This window comes from Trichechus manatus, unplaced genomic scaffold, assembly GCF_000243295.1.
Source record: "Trichechus manatus latirostris isolate Lorelei unplaced genomic scaffold, TriManLat1.0 scaffold00117, whole genome shotgun sequence".
Taxonomy (NCBI): domain Eukaryota; kingdom Metazoa; phylum Chordata; class Mammalia; order Sirenia; family Trichechidae; genus Trichechus; species Trichechus manatus.
In genome coordinates this window covers 7721576-7739038 of record NW_004444053.1, presented here as the reverse complement: position 1 = coordinate 7739038, position 17463 = coordinate 7721576, and the positions used below count along the sequence as shown (strand labels likewise).

The 17463-nt window shown below is 38.3% G+C and overlaps 1 protein-coding gene across 2 annotated transcripts in view; it reads right to left on the bottom strand.

Annotated features, from left to right (window-relative positions):
• Window positions 1-17463, bottom strand: part of NUP133 (nucleoporin 133) — a 95381-nt gene that overhangs the window by 29102 nt on the left and 48816 nt on the right. For both annotated transcript variants that reach the window (XM_004384119.2, XM_023738478.1), the window contains 3 exons: window positions 14588-14751; window positions 9838-9932; window positions 8142-8366 (listed from right to left, as the gene is read on the bottom strand). In XM_004384119.2, the coding sequence (XP_004384176.1) occupies window positions 8142-8366; window positions 9838-9932; window positions 14588-14751 (484 nt within the window). The remainder of the gene's footprint in view (window positions 1-8141; window positions 8367-9837; window positions 9933-14587; window positions 14752-17463) is intronic.

Below are 17463 nucleotides of genomic sequence, written 5' to 3'. Positions count from 1 at the left end.
AAAGTTCATGGCTCAAGTTAATTTCTCAAACAAAAATTCATACACATATTGTTATGTGACCCTAGTTGCAATCCCTGTAATGTGACAGCACACTCCCCCTTTCCACCCCAGGTTTCCCGAGTCCATTCAGCCAGCTCCTATCCCTTTCTGCTTTCTCATCCCGCCCCTGGACAGGAGCTGCCCATTTAGTTTTGTGTATCTACTTGAACTAAGAAGCCCACTCTTAATGAGTATCATTTTATGTCTTATAGTCCAGTCTATTCTTTGTCTGAAGAGTTAGCTTTGGGAATGGTTTCAGTTCTGGGTTAACAGAGCGTCTGGGGGCCATGTCTTCTGGGGTTCCTCTAGCCTCAGTCAGACCATTAAGTCTGATATTTTTTCTAGAATTTGAGTTCTGCACCCCCCTTTTCTCCTGCTCCGTCAGGGACTCTGTTGTGTCCCCTGTCAGAGTAGTCATTGGTGGTAGCTGGGCACCATCTAGTTCTTCTGATCTTAGGCTGATGGAGTCTGGTTTATATGGCCCTTTTGTCTCTTGGGCTAATATTTCCCTTGTTCCTTTGGTGTTCTTCATATTAAACATTCTTTTGAGGGCCCAATCACATTTTTAGTTTTGTTCTATCATATTCCTAAGTACTGCTCGTGAATTATGTATCCAACTGATAATTTCTAGAACCTTCTTTTTTTCCAGTTATTTGGAAAATGTACATACACTGAAGTAACTATTATGCTTTGCCTTTTGATTCAAGTCCAAAAAAAAGGCAACAGGCTTTTGTTTAATTCTTTCAAATAATCTGTCATTAGTAATTTTTTAAAAATCTGTTTTCCCATATAAAATTATATACGGATAAAGACAAAAAAAGGACACAAAAATTACAATAGTTTGATTTGTCAGATGATGAAATTTGAGGTCAATTACTTTTCTTTTTTTCATTCAGATTTCTAGTATATTTCTTGTAATACTAATGAACCATAATATTACTGATTTTATATATTTGACCGAAGATCTTCATAAGCTAGTAATTTAAAAAACAAAACAAAAATCAAAAGGAGCTTTCCTAATATTCCCTAGAAAAAAAACTAACCCAAAGGTATAAAAACAAAGAATTCTTCAAACTAAACACATTTATGGAATCAACAGACAACCTGAGCATCACTCGATATCTTATTTTTAGATTATATTACATGAAATATTACGAAAGAGACCCACTGGCATGGTATATTAGATGCTAGAATGTATGTAGACTGTAGGAGGAAGAAAGCAAAATTTGAGGCACCAAATATAAGTTCCCCAAATGTAAAAAAAAATTCCAAACTTCACAGTGCTAGAGAAGAGCCAGCATTGTTTCCAAAATTAGGCAATCTACCAAAGGGAAAAGGGACTGTCCTGTTTAAGAACTACAAACTCCAGAAGCAACCTACCAGCCTGCTGAAAACAAACAAAAACAAAAAACCAAACTCATTGCCCTTGAGGTGTTTCCAACTCATAGCCACCCTACTACACAGAGTAGAGCTGCCCCATAGAGTTCCCAAGGAGTGCCTGGTGGATTTGAACTGCCGACCTTTTGGTTCGCAGCCACAGCACTTAACCACTACGCCACCAGGGTTTCCAGAACAGTAGCTTAATATGGGCTCAGAACCAGGGTCTGTTGCCTCAGTTAAGACCCTTAACCTCTCTGAGTCTTAATGGCAACCTCTTTACAAGGGAGACAGTAAAATCTACTCTGCCTGTCTCACGGGGCTGTGAAGCACAACACAAACATAAGGAACTGTATTACTATGACTACAACATCTAGCTGCCACCAGCTTGCCAGCGTCCAAATCTTTTCTCTCTCCAAAGCTTAGGGCAGATTTTTCTTTTTCTCAGAAAATAAATCTGATTTCAAAAAGTGAGTTGTCGTGAAAGATAAGAAGATATCTACCCAAGATGCTAATCAAAACCCACATGAGGCAGATCCCAAAAGAAAGTTACCAAGACATATTATAATCAAACTTGCCAAAACCAAAGACAGAAAATTTTAAGAGGGGCTAGGGACAAACAAAAAGTCATCTACAAAGGAGACTCAATAAGACTAAGCTCGGACTACTCAGCAGAAACCATGCAGGCAAGAAGGCAATGGGATGACAAATATAAACCCTTGAGGGAAAAAAACTGCCAGCCAAGAATTATATATTCAACAAAACTCTCTCTCAATATGATGGCAAAATTAGGCCATTTTCAGATAAACAGAAGTTTAGGGAATTTGCAAAAAACCAAACCAAAATGACAAGAAATACTAAAGGGAGTCCTCTAGTTAGAAAATCAATAACATCAGATAACAACCCAAGAACAGAACACAGGGCAGAGTAATCAGATATCAACTCTAATAGGGAAGACAAAAAAACAAATCAAAGCTAAAAAACTGAAAATAGGGAAACAGAGATGTCAATATGTAAAAGATGACAACATTAAAACAAAAAGGAGGGACTAAAAAATGTAGACATAGGTTTTCCATATGGAGAGGAAGTCAAGGCAATATAAAGAAATAAAAGACTGGTTTAAACTTAGAAAAATAGGGGTAAATATTAAGGTAACCACAAAGGAAACTAACAATCCTACATGTCAAAATAAAAAACAAGAAAAATATAAAGACTCAGCAAATACAAAATCAACAACAATGAAAAAGATGGAAAAAAAAAAATGATTCAGCACAGAAAATTAAGTGGAACAAAGAAACTCTCAACAACACACAAAAAAGACATCAAAATGACAGCACTAAACTCATATCTATCAATAATTACACTGAATGTAAATGAATTAAATGCACCAATAAAAACACAGAAAGTGGCAGACTGGATAAAAAAAACATGACCTGTCTACATGCTGCCTACAAGAGACACACTTTAGACTTAAAGACACAAACTAAAACTTAAAGGATGGAATAAAATGTATAAGCAAACAACACTCAAAAAACAGCCGGAGTGGCAATATTAATATCTGACAAAATAGACTTTAAAGTAAAATCCACCATAAAGGATAAGGAAGGACACTATAGAATGATTAAAGGGTCAAAACAACAGGAGGACGTAACTATAATAAATATTTATGCACCCAACAACAGGGCTCCAAAATACATAAAACAAACTCTAACAGCACTGAAAAGAGAGACAGCCCTACAATAATAGTAGGAGACTTCAACACACCACTTTCAGTGAAGGACAGAACACCCAGAAAGAAGCTCAGCAAAGAAGACATGGAAGATCTAAATGCTACATACAATCAACCAACTTGATCTCATAGACATGTACCAAACACTCCACCCAACAGCAGCCAAGTATACTTTCTTTTCCAACGCACATGGAACATTCTCCGGAATAGACTACATATTAGGCCATAGAGCAAGCCTTAACAAAATCCAAAGCATCAAAATATTACAAAGCATCTTTTCTGACCATAAAGCCATAAAAGTAGAAATCAGTAACAAAAAAAGCAAGGAAAAAAAATCAAACACATGGAAACTGAACAACACCTTGCTCAAAAACTACTGGCTTATAGAAGAAATTAAGGATGGAATAAAGAAATTCATAGAATCAAACAAGAATGAAAACATATCCTACCAGAACCTTTGGGACACAGCAAAAGCAGTGCTTAGAAGTCAGTTTATAGCAATAAATGCACACAACCAAAAAGAAGAAAGGGCCAAAATCAAAACATTAACCCTACGACTCGAACAAGTAGAAAGAGAGCAGCAAAAGAAGCCCTCGGGCACCAGAAGAAAAGAAATAATAAGAATTAGAGCAGAATTAAATGAAATAGAGAATAGAAAAACAACTGAAAGAGTTAACAACAAGACCAAAAGCTGGTTGTTTGAAAAGATCAACAAAATTGATACACCACTGGCCAAACTGACAAAAGAAAAACAGGAGAAGAAGCAAATAACCCATATAAAAAATGAGATGGGTAATACCACAACAGACCCAACTGAAAGTAAAAGAATCATAACAGAATACTATGAAAAACTGTACTCGAACAAATTTGAAACTCTAGAGGAAATAGACAAATTTCTAGAAACTCACTACCTACCTAAACTAACACAAACAGAGGTAGAATAACTAAATAAACCTGTAACAAAAGGAGATTGAAAACGTAATTAAAAAACTGCCAACAAAAAAAGCCCTGGCCCAGATGGCTTCACTGAAGAATTCTACCAAACTTTCTGAGAAGAGTTAACACCACTACTGCTAAAGGTATTGCAGAGCACAGGAAAGGATGGAATACTCCCAAACTCATTCTACGAAGCCAGCATAACCCTGATACCAAAACCAGGCAAAGACACCACAAAAAAAGAAAATTACTGACCGATACCCCTCATGAACATTGACGCAAACATCCTCAACAAAATTCTAGCCAATAGAATTCAGCAACATATCAAAAAAATAATTCATCATGATCAAGTGGGATTTATACCAGGTATGCAGGGATGGTTCAACATTAGAAAAACAATCAATGTAATCCATCGTGTTAATAAAACAAAAGACAAGCACCATATGATCTTATCAATCAATGCAGAAAAGGCATTTCACAAAGTCCAACACCCATTCGTGATAAAATCTCTCAACAAAATAGGAATAGAAGGGAAATTCCTCAACATAATTAATGGCATTTATTCAAATTCAACAGCCAACATCATCCTAAATGGAGAGACTTTGAAAGCATTCCGCTTGAGAATGGGAACCAGACAAGGATGCCCTTTATCACCACTCTTATTCAACGTTGTGCTGGAGGTCCTAGCCATAGCAATTAAGCTAGAAAAAGAAATAAAGGGCATCCAAATTGGTAAGGAAGAAGTAAAAGTATCTCTACTTGCAGATGATATGATCTTACACACAGAAAACCCCAAAGAATCCACAAGAAAACTACTGGAACTAACAGAAGATTTCAGCAAAGTATCAGGATACAAGGTAAACATACAAAAATCAGTTGGATTCCTTTACAACAACAAAGAGAACTTCCAAGAGGAAATCACCAAATCAATACCATTTACAATAGTCCCCAAGAAGATAAAATACTTAGGAATAAATCTAACCAGAGCCGTAAAAGACCTATACAATGAAAACTACAAGGCACTACTGTAAGAAACCAAAAGAGACCTGTGTAAGTGGAAAAACATACGTTGCTCATGGATAGGAAGACTCAACATTGAGAAAATGTCAATTCTACCCAAATACAATGCAATCCCGATTCAAATTCCAACCACATTTTTTAATGACATGGAGAAACAAATCACCAACTGTATATGGAAAGGGAAGAGGCCCTGGGTAAGTACAGCATTACTGAAGAAGAAGGACAAAGTGGGAGGCCTCACATTACCTGATTTTAGAAACTATTATACCACCATGGTAGTCAAAACAGCCTCGTACTGGTATAACAACAGACACATAGACCAATAGAACAGAATTGAGAATCCAGACGTAAAATCATCCACCTATGAGCAGCTGATATTTGACAAAGGCCCAAAGTCCATTAATTGGGAAAAAGGCAGTCTCTTTAACAAATGGTGCTGGCATAACTGGATATTCATCTGAAAAAACTGAAACAAAACCCATACCTCACACCATGCACAAAAACTAACTCAAAATGGATCAAAGACCTAAATCTAAAATCTAAAATGATAAAGATCATGGAAAAAAAAATAGGGACAACGCTAGGAGCCCTAACACATGGCATAAACAGAATATGAACCATAAGTAACAATGCACAAATACCAGAAGAGAAACTAGATAACTGGGAACTCCTAAAAATCAAACAGTTATGCTCATCAAAAGACCTTACCAAAAGAGTAAAAAGACAACCTACAGACTGGGAAAAAACTGTTGGCTACGACAAATCCAATCAGTGTCTAATCTCCAAGATACTGCAAAACCTCAACAACAAAAAGACAAATAACCCAATTAAAAAATGGGCAAAGGATATGAATAGGCACTTCACCAAAGAAGACATTCAGGCAGCTAACAGACACATGAAGAAATGCTCACGATCATTAGCCATTAGAGAAATGCAAATCAAAACTACAATGAGACACCATCTCGCCCCAACAAGGCTAGCATTAATCCAAAAAACACAAAATAATAAATGTCGGAGAGGTTGTGGAGAAACTGGAACACTTATACACTGTTGGTGGGAATGTAAAGTGCTACAACCACTTCGGATATCAATTTGGTGCTTCCTTAAAAAGCTAGAAATAGAAGTACCATACAATCCAGCAATTCCCCTCCTTGGAATATATCCTAGAGAAATAAGGGCCGTCACACGAATAGATATATGCACATTGATGTTCACTGCAGCACTGTTCACGATAGCAAAAAGATGGAAACCTAGGTGCCCATCAACAGACAAATAGATAAATTATGGTATATTCACACAATGGAATACTACGCAACAATAAAGAACAATGATGAATCCGTGAAACGTAACATGGAGGAATCTGGAGGACATTATGCTGAGTGAATTTAGTCAGTCACAGAAGGACAAATATTGTATACGACCACTATTATAAGAACTCATGAAAAGGTTTAAACACAGAAGAAAACATTCTTTGATGGTTATGAGGATGGGGAAAGAAGGTGAGTGTTATTCACTAACTAGATAGTAGACAAGAATTATCTTAGGTGAAGGACAGCCCACACTACAGGGGAAGTCAGGACAACTGGTCTAAACCAAAGCTAAGAAATTTCCTGAATACAATGAAACACTTCAAGGGACAGAGCAGCAGGGGCGGCGGTCTGGGGACCATGCTTTCAGGGGATATCTAGATCAATTGGCATAACAAAGTTTATTAAGAAAATGTTCTGCATCCTACTTTGGTGAGTGGCATCTGGAGTCTTAAAAGCTAGCAAGTGGCCATCTAAGATGCATCAATTGGTCCCAATCACCTGGAATATAGGAGAATGAAGAGCACCAGAGACACAAGGAAAGTATTAGCTCAAGAAACAGAAAGGGCCACATAAACCAGAGACTCAATCAGCCTGAAACCAGAAGAACCAGATGGTGCCCGGCTACCACCAATGACCGCCCTGACAGGGAACACAACAGAGAGTCCCTGATGGAGCAGGAGAAAGGTGGGATACAGAACTCACATTCTAGTAAAAATACCAGACTTAATGGTCTGAGACTGGAGGAACCCCAGAAAGCACGGCCCCCGGACTCTCTGTCAACCCAGAACTAAAACAATTCCTGAGGCCAACTCTTCAGACGAAGATTAGACTACGGGACATAAATTGATCCTCGTGAAGAGTGTGCTTCTTAGCTCAAGTAGATACATGAGACTATATGGGCAGCTTCTGTCCAGAAGTGAGATGAGAAGGCAGAGAGGGTCAGGAGCTGGTTGAATCGACACAGGAAATCAGGGGTGGAAAGGAGGAATGTGCTGTCACAGTCTAGGGAGAGCAATTAGGGTCACATAACAATGTATGTATAACTTTTTGTATGAGAGACTAACTTGAATTGTAAACTTTCACTTAAACTACAATAAAACAAAAAAGATTTTTGTACCTAGATAAAAAAAAAAAAAAATGATTTGTATCAGCAGGATCCTAGCAGGAAGCAACAGAACACTCAGGAAGTATCTGAGGAGAGTTTAATAAAAGGGCTACATACAAATGTGAGCACCGATTAAGGGAAACCAGTAAGGGATAATGCAGTACCCATGGCCAGCACCAGTGGGGAGCCACTATCACCCTAAAGGCCTGAAGGGGCCAGGGGAGGCAGTGGTTAATGGTAACCCAGAGAGAGAAGTAAGATAGGTATTGTAGCAACCTGTAGCAACCCAACAGCAAGGAAGCTGAGGGAATAAATGCTCCAGCCGCTGATCTGGTAGTGCCTCAGTCAAGAGTGGACTTGGAAAGAAAATCCAGCACATAAAGTAAACTGTGATTACGTCTCAGTCAACTTTGTAAGCTCTAATTTATAGGGTAAGCGATAAAAGACGGATACTTTTAAAAATTTTTTTGATACTTTATCCAGAGAATATGGAGTCCAATCTAAAATTTTAGCAAGATCTTTCATAATTTAATTTGTTGTCAATCTTTTCCCTGTTTGGGCATGACCATTAAATGGCACAGCTCTACAAAGCTACATTAAGGGTAAGAAAAAGGATTTATCTTACCTCTCTAAAAAAGACATCTGCAGGAGTTAGGTTTGATGGAATTTCACACTCCCTTTTGTTTAAAGCAATTAATATAGCTGTGTTCACAAGGTCAGAAAGTCTGGAGTGGTGGTTCTTGAGAACAATAGCAGCTGACAACTTTTCTGCATGCTCACAGAGCAAGAGTCGAGTTGCCATTGGCATTCTTCTTACTACAAAAGTGCTGAGACGTCCAAATAAGCCAACCTTGTAAAAAACAAATAAATATTCTTAGAAAGCATTTACAGTAACATACAAAATAACGCAGTCCCATTTTCACCAGAAGCACACTGGGTACGGAGTCTCTAGCCCTAACTCTCTCCCAGAGAGCACTTACAGCTGTCTCTCCTTTTGGCTGCAACTGTTTCCAACATACTACATACATACAAGTTAGTCAGGGCTGTTCCTTTTTGTAAGAAAGCATAAAAGTTCCTGTCTAAGGTCAGGGCCATGCCAGAGTTTCTGTACACCACTGTGGTTTCTACCCATCGTTATTACCAAATTATTATTTATGGTTTATCAAAATGATCCAATTGCTCTTTTCTATCTATACCAATTAACTACCCTACATTCCAGACCTTTTGGAACTAGAAACTCAGCAGCCACCAACTTTGCTAACAGGCCCTCCAGCTCAGCCTGCCCTCTAGCTAAATGTAGTTATACGGGTGGTCCCAGTGCCCAATAGGGTAGCCACTATTTCATTTACATTTCTGCATTTATTAATATACATTTAAATTTTGGAGCCCTGGTGGTGCAGTGGTTAACTGTTCAGCTGCTAATCAAAAGGTCGGCAGTTCAAATCCATCAGCTGCTCCTTGGAAGCCCTATGGGACAGTTCTACTCTGTCCTATAGGGTCACTATAAATCGGAATCAACTGGATGACAATGGCTTTGGGTTTTTTTGTTTTTTTTTTTTAGTAATGGCTACTTAAACATAAATTAATTAAAATTAACTTTTAAAAAACTTAGCTCCTCAAGGGCTCAATAACCACATGTGGCTAGTGGCCACCACACTGGGCACAACAGATATAATACTTTTCCATCATCACACAGAAAGTTCTACTGGACAGCACTGACTACAGTCTCCCCAAAATGGAAGCATTACTGATTTAAAAAAAAAAAAAAGCAAAAATAGGATTACATTCATTAATTTGGGTATGTACCTAGGAATCACTATTTATTGGCAAGGCAATGATGGATGATTTATTTTATGTAACAGTTCTGTCCAGCAGCAAAAACATTTTCTAATTTAGATACAATATAAGAAATAGAATATTTAAATTAGGATTTGAATCTAACTGCACTTCAAATTTAAAATCCAGATATATAAATCTGTCTTCAACTTACTATTCCTCATTGTTTTTCTAATAATACAAAATCAATTTATGAAAATCTGTTTTTACATAAAAGCACACAAGAAATATGAGTGAAATTCTGCTTTTAAAAGCATTTTTTTTCTTTTAATCTTATTTCCAATGTAGCTTTTATACCAAATAATAAGCCGCCACACACCCTGAGATTGTTTACTTTTAAATCAGCACAGAAAATGGAAAACATTTGTCATGCTCCACCAAAAAAAAAATGCCTCAGAATAAAAGAAGGGGTTTCCCCTTGTACTGAGGAGATGGTAAAGCCAGATGTCTGGCCATCCCTGGTGCTCAGCCACTGGGAGTCTTACTTGGTGAATGAAGTCCATAAGGAAAGAATGGGCTTTCATTTTATCTTCTAGCTGGTGAAGAATAATTAGTGATGTATTGCTGAAGCCAGGTGCTTCTGTTGAAATAAAATAACCAAAACTTAAGTACAAAACATACTAGTTTTACAATAATTATTGCTATTAAAAGAAAAAGTGAAGAAAACCTATACAAAGAAAAGTAATAAGCTTTCAATACAATTATTTATAACATTTACCCAAGAGTTAAAAAAAAAATTTAGGGGGAGTTTTGGGGGTTTGATATAATTCTTTGCTTGAATTCACACTGTATTTATTCAAAATGCAAAATAAGTTATTGTTAGTTATTGAGAGCTGAAGAAAAGGTCAAAGGAAGAAGGTAAGCACTGACGTTTTCATCATGAATCTCTAACGAGGAGAGATAATGTATGTTTCAGACAGTTCACTGGTACTTGGGAACCCCTCAAGTGCCCTTGATGCTGCAGAGCAGTAGGGAGTTTAAAGAGGGGGGTTAGCTGGGGCAGGCAAGAGGACATGATACCCTCACTTCCACGCATGGAGACAGCTCACTGGCACTCTTAGGTGAACGTGTCATTTCTATTAGCCAAATAAAGTGATTATGCCAAAATTACCATTTAATTTGGGGACAAATAAGGGCCAAATGTCTAACTATACCATCAATCTCCTTTTAGAAATAAAATGCCAAGAAAGCTAAGCAGGGTCAATAAGTCTGTCTCAGCTACAACAATTAGGATTGGCTCCAATGTTTCCTTGGTTTCTATTTTATTATCTAGATCTGTTCTGAGCACCACCACCACCAACCCCACTTTTTTATTGAGCTGTAGGTAAAAGTTTACAGAGCAAATTAGTTTCTCATTCAAAAATTTATACACAAATTGTTTCATGACATTGGCTGTAATCCCCGCGATGTGTCAGTACTCACCCCTTTTGACCCCAGGTTCCTCCTTTCCATTCGTCTGTCCAGTTTTTCTACCCCTTCCTGCCTTCTCCTCTTTGCTTTTGGGCAGGTGTTGCCCATTTGGTCTTGTATACTTGACTGGTCTAAGGAGCAGTTACTCACGTGTATTACTGCCTGTCTTAGAAACAAAAAACCAATCCTGTTGCCTTTGAGTTGGTTCCAACTCATAACCACCCTATAGGACAGACTGAAACTGCTCCATAGGGTTTCCAAAGAGAAGCTGGTGCATTTGAACTGCCAACCTTTTGGTTAGCAGCCATAGCTCCTAATGACTACACTTCCAGGGCTCCATAGGCCCGTCTAATTTTTGGCTGAAAGGTGAACTTCAGGATTGGCTTCAGTTCTGAGTTAGAAGGGTGTTCAGAGGCCACAGTCTTGGGGGTCCCTCCAGTCTCTGTCAGACTAGTAAGTCTAGTCTTTTTTGTGAATTTGAATTTTGTTCCACGTTTTTCTCCTGCTCTGTCCAGGACCCTCTATTGTGATTCCTGTCAGAGCAGTCGGTGGTGGTAGCCAAGCACCATCTAGTTCTGGGCTCAGGTTGGTGGAGACTGTGGTTCATGTGGTCCACTAGTCCTCTGGACGAATATTTTCCTTGTGTCTTTAATTTTCTTCATTTTCCTGTGCTCCAGATAGGACAGGACCAATAGATGCATGTTAGATGGCCACTCGCAAGCTTTTAAGACCCCGGACACTACTCACCAAAGTAGGATGAAGAACATTTTCTTTATGAACTATGTTATGCCAATTGACTTGGATGTCCCCCAAGACCATGGTCCCCAGCCCTCAGCCCCAGTAACTTCGTCCCTCAAGGTGTCTGGACGTGTCTAGTAAGCTTCTATGACTGTAATCCCCTTGTGCTCTATTACATACATAAATATACCTGCTATACATACAAATAGTACCTAAAAATATCTATAGCCAAACCTATATACGTACATAGGTATATTCCTATATGTCCTCCTTCCCCTGTTTAGCATACATATCTGCCTATGTATCTGCTTTTAAGTTATTATTTGTTTTTACTGTTGTTGTAGGGTTGTAGATGCTATAGTATGTACTGTGGTTGCTCTTTTTTTCTCCTTCTTGTGTTCCTCTCAGTGTCTTCCTTTGCCTTGGTAAAGTTGTACTGACTTCCCTGTATTGTGTATTGTTTTTCCCTTCAGCAAAGTTAACACTTGTCTACTATCTAGTTGGAAACTCTGGTGGCATAGTGGTTAAGTGCTACAGCTACTAACCAAAAGGTCAGCAATTCAAATCCACCAGGCATTCCTTGGAAACTCTATGGGGCAGCTCTACTCTGTCCTATAGGGTCGCTATGAGTCAGAATCAACTCTATGGCTACGGATTTGGCTTTTTCTTTCTTTTTTTTACTATCTAGTTAGTGATTTCCCCTCTCCACTCTTCCGCTCCCTCATAACCATCAAGATTGTATTTTTCTGCATGTAAACCTTTTCTTGAGTTTTTATAATAGTGGTCTCATGCAGTATCTGTCCTTTTGTGATTGACTTATTTTACTTAGCATAATGCTCTCCAGATTCATCCATGTTGTAAGATGTTTTGCGGATTCATCATCGTTCTCTATTGTTATGTAGGATTCCATCGTATGTATGTACCATAATTTGTTTATCCATTCATTTACTGGGCACTTAGGTTGTTTGCATCTTTTTGCTACTATAAACAATGCTGCAATTAACATGGGTGTGCATATGTCTATTCGTGTGACAGCTCTTATTTCTCTAGGATATATTCCTAGGAATGGGATTGCTGGATCATATGGTATTTCTATTTCTAGCTTTTTAAGGAAGCACCATATAGTTCTCCACAGTGTTTGTACCATTTTACATTCCCACCAGCAGCGTATGAGAATTCCAATCTCCCCACAATCTCACCAGCATTTATTGTTTTCTGAAATTTTTGAGCAATGCCATTCTTGCAGGGATGAGATGGTATCTCATCATGGTTTTAATTTGCATCTTTCTAATGGTTAATGATTGGGAGCGTCTTTTCATGTATTTGTTGGTTGCTTGAACATCCTCTTTGGTGAAGTGTCTGTTCATATTCTTTGCCCATTTTGTGACTGGATTGCTTGTCTTTTTATCATTGAGTTGTTGAAGTTTTCTGTATATTTTAGAGGTTAAGCCTTTATTAGATACACTGTTGCCAAAGATTTTTTTCCCAGTCTGAAGGTTCTCTTTTTACTCTCTTGGAAAAGCCTTTTGATGAGCATAAGAATTTTTAGGAGTTCCCAGTTATCTAGTTTTTCTTCTGGAGTTTATGTATTTTTAGTTATGCTTGATATTCTATTTATGCCATAAACTAGGGCCCCTAGTGTTGTCTCTCTGTTTTCTTTCATGAACTTTACAGTTTTAGAATTTTAATTTAGGTCTTTGATACATTTTGAGTTAGTTTTTGTGTATGGGGTGAGGTATGGATCCTGTTTCATTTTTCTGCAAATGGATATCCAGTTTTGCCAGCACTGTTTGTTGAAGAGACTCTCTCTTCCCCATTTAATGGACTTTGAACCTTAGTCAAAGATCAGGTGTCCATAGGTGGATGGCTTTATTTCTGGGTTCTCAACTCTGTTCCATCGGTCTGTGTCTTCCATTGTACTAGTACCAAACTGTTTTGACTACTGTAGCTGTATAATAGGTTCTGAGATCGGGAAGTGAGAGGCCTCTTACTTTGCTCTTCTTTTTCAGAAATGTTTTACTTATCCGAAGGCTCTTTCCTTTCCATATAAAGTCGGTGATTAGTTTTCCCATCTCATTAAAGAATGTTGTTGGAATTTGGATTGAGACTGCATTGTATCTATAGATTACTTTGGGTAGTACTGACATTTTCACAATGGTTAAGTCTTCCTATCCATTAGCATGGTATGTTTTTCCATTTATGAAGGTCTCTTTTGGTTTCTTGCAGTAATGTTTTGTAGTTTTCTTTGTATAAGTCTTTTATATCACTAGCTAGGTTTATTCCTAAGTATTTTATCTTTTGGGGGGCTACTGTAAATGGTATTGTTTTCCTCATTTCTTTTTCAGAGTTTTCTTTGTTCTGAGCCTTTTTCAAAATATACCTGTCTTAGGTTGGGTTCTCTAGAGAAGAAAACCAGTAAAGCATATACATATATACGTAGAGAGAGATTTATATCAAAGAAATGGCTCACGTGGTTGTAGAGGCTATAACGTCCCAAGTCCATGGGTAAGGATATAGCCTTCTCCTGATTCATGTAGCCGCGGAGGCTGGTGAACCCAAGATCAGCAGGTCAGAGAGCAGGACTGTTGGTCGCAGGCTGTGAAGATCGACGAATCCCAAGATCGGCAGGCAAGACAGCAGCTAAGCTGCTAGCTCAAGTCCCAAGAACCAGAGGTCAGATGAACAGAGGGCAGCTGCAGGATCCAGAACGAGCAAAAGCCCCTGAGCCCCGCCAGAACATCTGCCCACACTCGATGTAGACCACAAACCCAAGGAAACTCCCCTTCAACCGACTGGCTACTCACAGCAGATGCCACTATGGGGGTGATTACGTATCAAATTTCAACACGGAAGTGACCACAACATCATACGATTGCCAAAACACTGAGAATCATGGCCCAGTCAAGTTGACACACAATCTTAACCATGATAATACCTTACAGGTTACAATCTTTTAAAAAATATTGAATTCATCTTAAATTGTTTGAAAAGCTAAAACATATGCTTTGAGAGAAACCTTTAATAAAGAATCAGAATATTCTTCTCAGAATAGATCACTCTATCATATTAAAATTGAAATGTTCTTACCCTCAGGGACAGATTCAGCCCACCGTGGATCAGACGCTGGATAGTCATCCACCAAGTCCACGCTGATTTGGGTAACAGCTCTATCTAGTTCAGAATCGGAATCCAAATCAGGGTGTGAGGAAAACAGCTCATCAACCATCATTTGAGCATGACCTAAATCTTTTCTGAAAAAAAAAAGGAATACAAAAGTATTAACGGAGGCAAAACATTTTCAAAACTCACCATGAAAAAATTGTGAAATTAAAGTCCCATTTATAGGTTTTAGTCCCCAGTTAATTATTTTTAATAAAATTTATTAAAGGGGAGAAAACTATTTGCATTCATTAAGTCAACAAATATATATTAAACACTTACAATATGTAAAGCCCTAGAGATGAAACAGAATGGTAAACCAGACATTAAAGACAGTCCTGGACTTCACCAAATATGCAACATTGTGGAGGAGCTAGATGAGTAAACAAACAACTACACATGCAAGATAACAAGCAATACAATAGGGAAGAAACAGAGGGCTATAGAGACCACAGAAGGGAGACCAAACCCATGAGAGGGCAGGAAAACTTCCTGGAGAAAGTAAGGGTTAAGCTGAGGCTCGACAGGCAAAGGGTTGGTCAGGCAAGGCCAGGGAGAGCATGGGGAGGGAATATGGTTCCACATAGGAGAGTATGTGCCAACATCTGCAAACAAGTGAGTCTGCAGCTCAGGAAACAGAGGGGTAGGCTAGAGATAAGGATATATGTTTCCTCAGAGACCACCCAGGGAGTGGAGAGGGAAAAACCTTCCAGGGTGGAGTCCTTAGGAATGCCATCAATTAAAGGACAGGGGAGCCAGTAAAAAGAATCAGATTCTTCTAAATTGGTCAGAGAGATTAGAGGAAAACCAGGTTTCCATGAACCCAAGAAGGATTAGGCATGGTTCATAAATTCAGAGTGGATGAGTCACACAATCAGAGAAAAAAGAGCTTTGTAAAAACCATGTTACAGAGTGTGAACTTCAACCTAAGGAAAATGGAAAGTCACTGACTTTGAAGGAAGAAAGTGTCATGATCTGGTCTATTCAGAAAGATCATTCTAACTATGATATACAGAGGGGATTAGAGGGAAATAAGACAAGAGGGAGAAAAATCTAGGTTGGTTACTGCAGAAATCTAGGCAAGAAAAGATAGCAACCTCCACTAGCAGTGGTCACAGTGGGGAATGGAGACAAGCAAACCGATTTGAGAACACAGATGTATGAGGTAGAATTTGGCAACTGATTGCATCTAGGGGCTAATACAACAGACATATAAGGATGACTCCCAAGTTTTTGTTCTGAACGACTGAATGGATGGTAATATTCTTCACTGGAACAGTGGGTAGAGAAGGAAATAAGTAGAGAAGACAAGTTCCATTTTGGATACATTGAAATTGAGGTGCCCGTGAAATATAAACTGCTTTTACATTATCTATTTGTACCAGGACTTGGTATATCTGGTTTTATACAGCAAATGAACCTAAGGAACAGAAAAGATCATTCAGGGAGTAGAGAGAGAGGAATATGATAGACAATAGCAAACGCAATCTTTCAAATAGCTTAACTATAAAGAGGAATGAACGGATAGGGTGGTAGCTCAAAAGAGGACACAAAGTCAAAGAATGTTTTTTTTTAAAAAATGGTAGATTAAATACGATCAACTACAGAAGGGTCTGTGCAAAGGCATTCGACTACGCAGATCATTAACAAACTATGGATAACACTGCAAAGAATGGGAACTCCAGAAAAGCTGACCACAGAAACACAGAACAACTGCCTAGAAGTGTTAATGGCCAGGTTGAAGTTGGAAATGTACATACTCTATAAGTAATGGGAATACAAAGTTCTCTATGACAAGGTCCAACCAATATTTAACTACTTTAGTCCATAAAGTAAGTTTCCTAAAACTCTGATCAGCAAAAGAATTTACATTTATATTTTCTGAGCTAAGTAAAATGAAAACCAAAATAATATAAAAATTAATTTAAAATAACCTATACTACAAAAATAGTAATAATACCTTAGCAAAAAACTACACAGATAACACAAAGTGTTATTTATTTGCCCATTTTGACCCCCAGGGAGCATTTGGCAAAGTCTGAAGATACTTTTGGTTGTTACAACTTGTGGGGAAGGGTTCTACTGGCATTTAGTAGGCGGGGGCCAGGGATGCTGCTTAACATCCTACAATGCACAGGACAGCCCCCACAACAAAAAAAAGTATCTGCCCCCAAATGTTAATAGTGCCAATGTTGACAAATACTACTTTATAGGTATCACAACTCCATTTGTGAAGAGTAATTTTTTAAGACTATTGGCTGACACTATCCTAGAAATGATTATTTGTTAACCCTAGAGAACTTCAACCACGCTAAAGAGAATGATTCTACAGGCAGAGCTGTGCTAAAGGCCCAATTATGCTGTTCTTAAGGTTACTATACTCTTAGGATTTAAGGTCAGGGACCCCTTTTCATGCCTATAATCTTCCCTTATAAAACATTTAAAAACGAGTGTACTGGATTGGATTCTTATACCACTGGAACCTCAGAATGTGACCTGATTTGGAAATAGGGCCTTTGCAGATATAATTAGTCAAGATAAGGTCATACTAATTAGGGTGAGCCTTAAATCCAAGAAGGCCATGTGAAGACACACAGACACAGAGAAGAGGGTCATGTGAAGACAAAGGCAGAGACTGGAGTAATGCAGCTACAGCCATGGAACACCAAGCTTTGTCAGCAACCCCCAGAAGCTAGGAAGATGCATGGAAGGATTCTACCCTAGATCCTTTAGAGGGAGATGGCCCTGTCAACACCTTGATTTCAAACTTCTAGCCTCTAGAACTGTGAAAGAATAAATTTCTG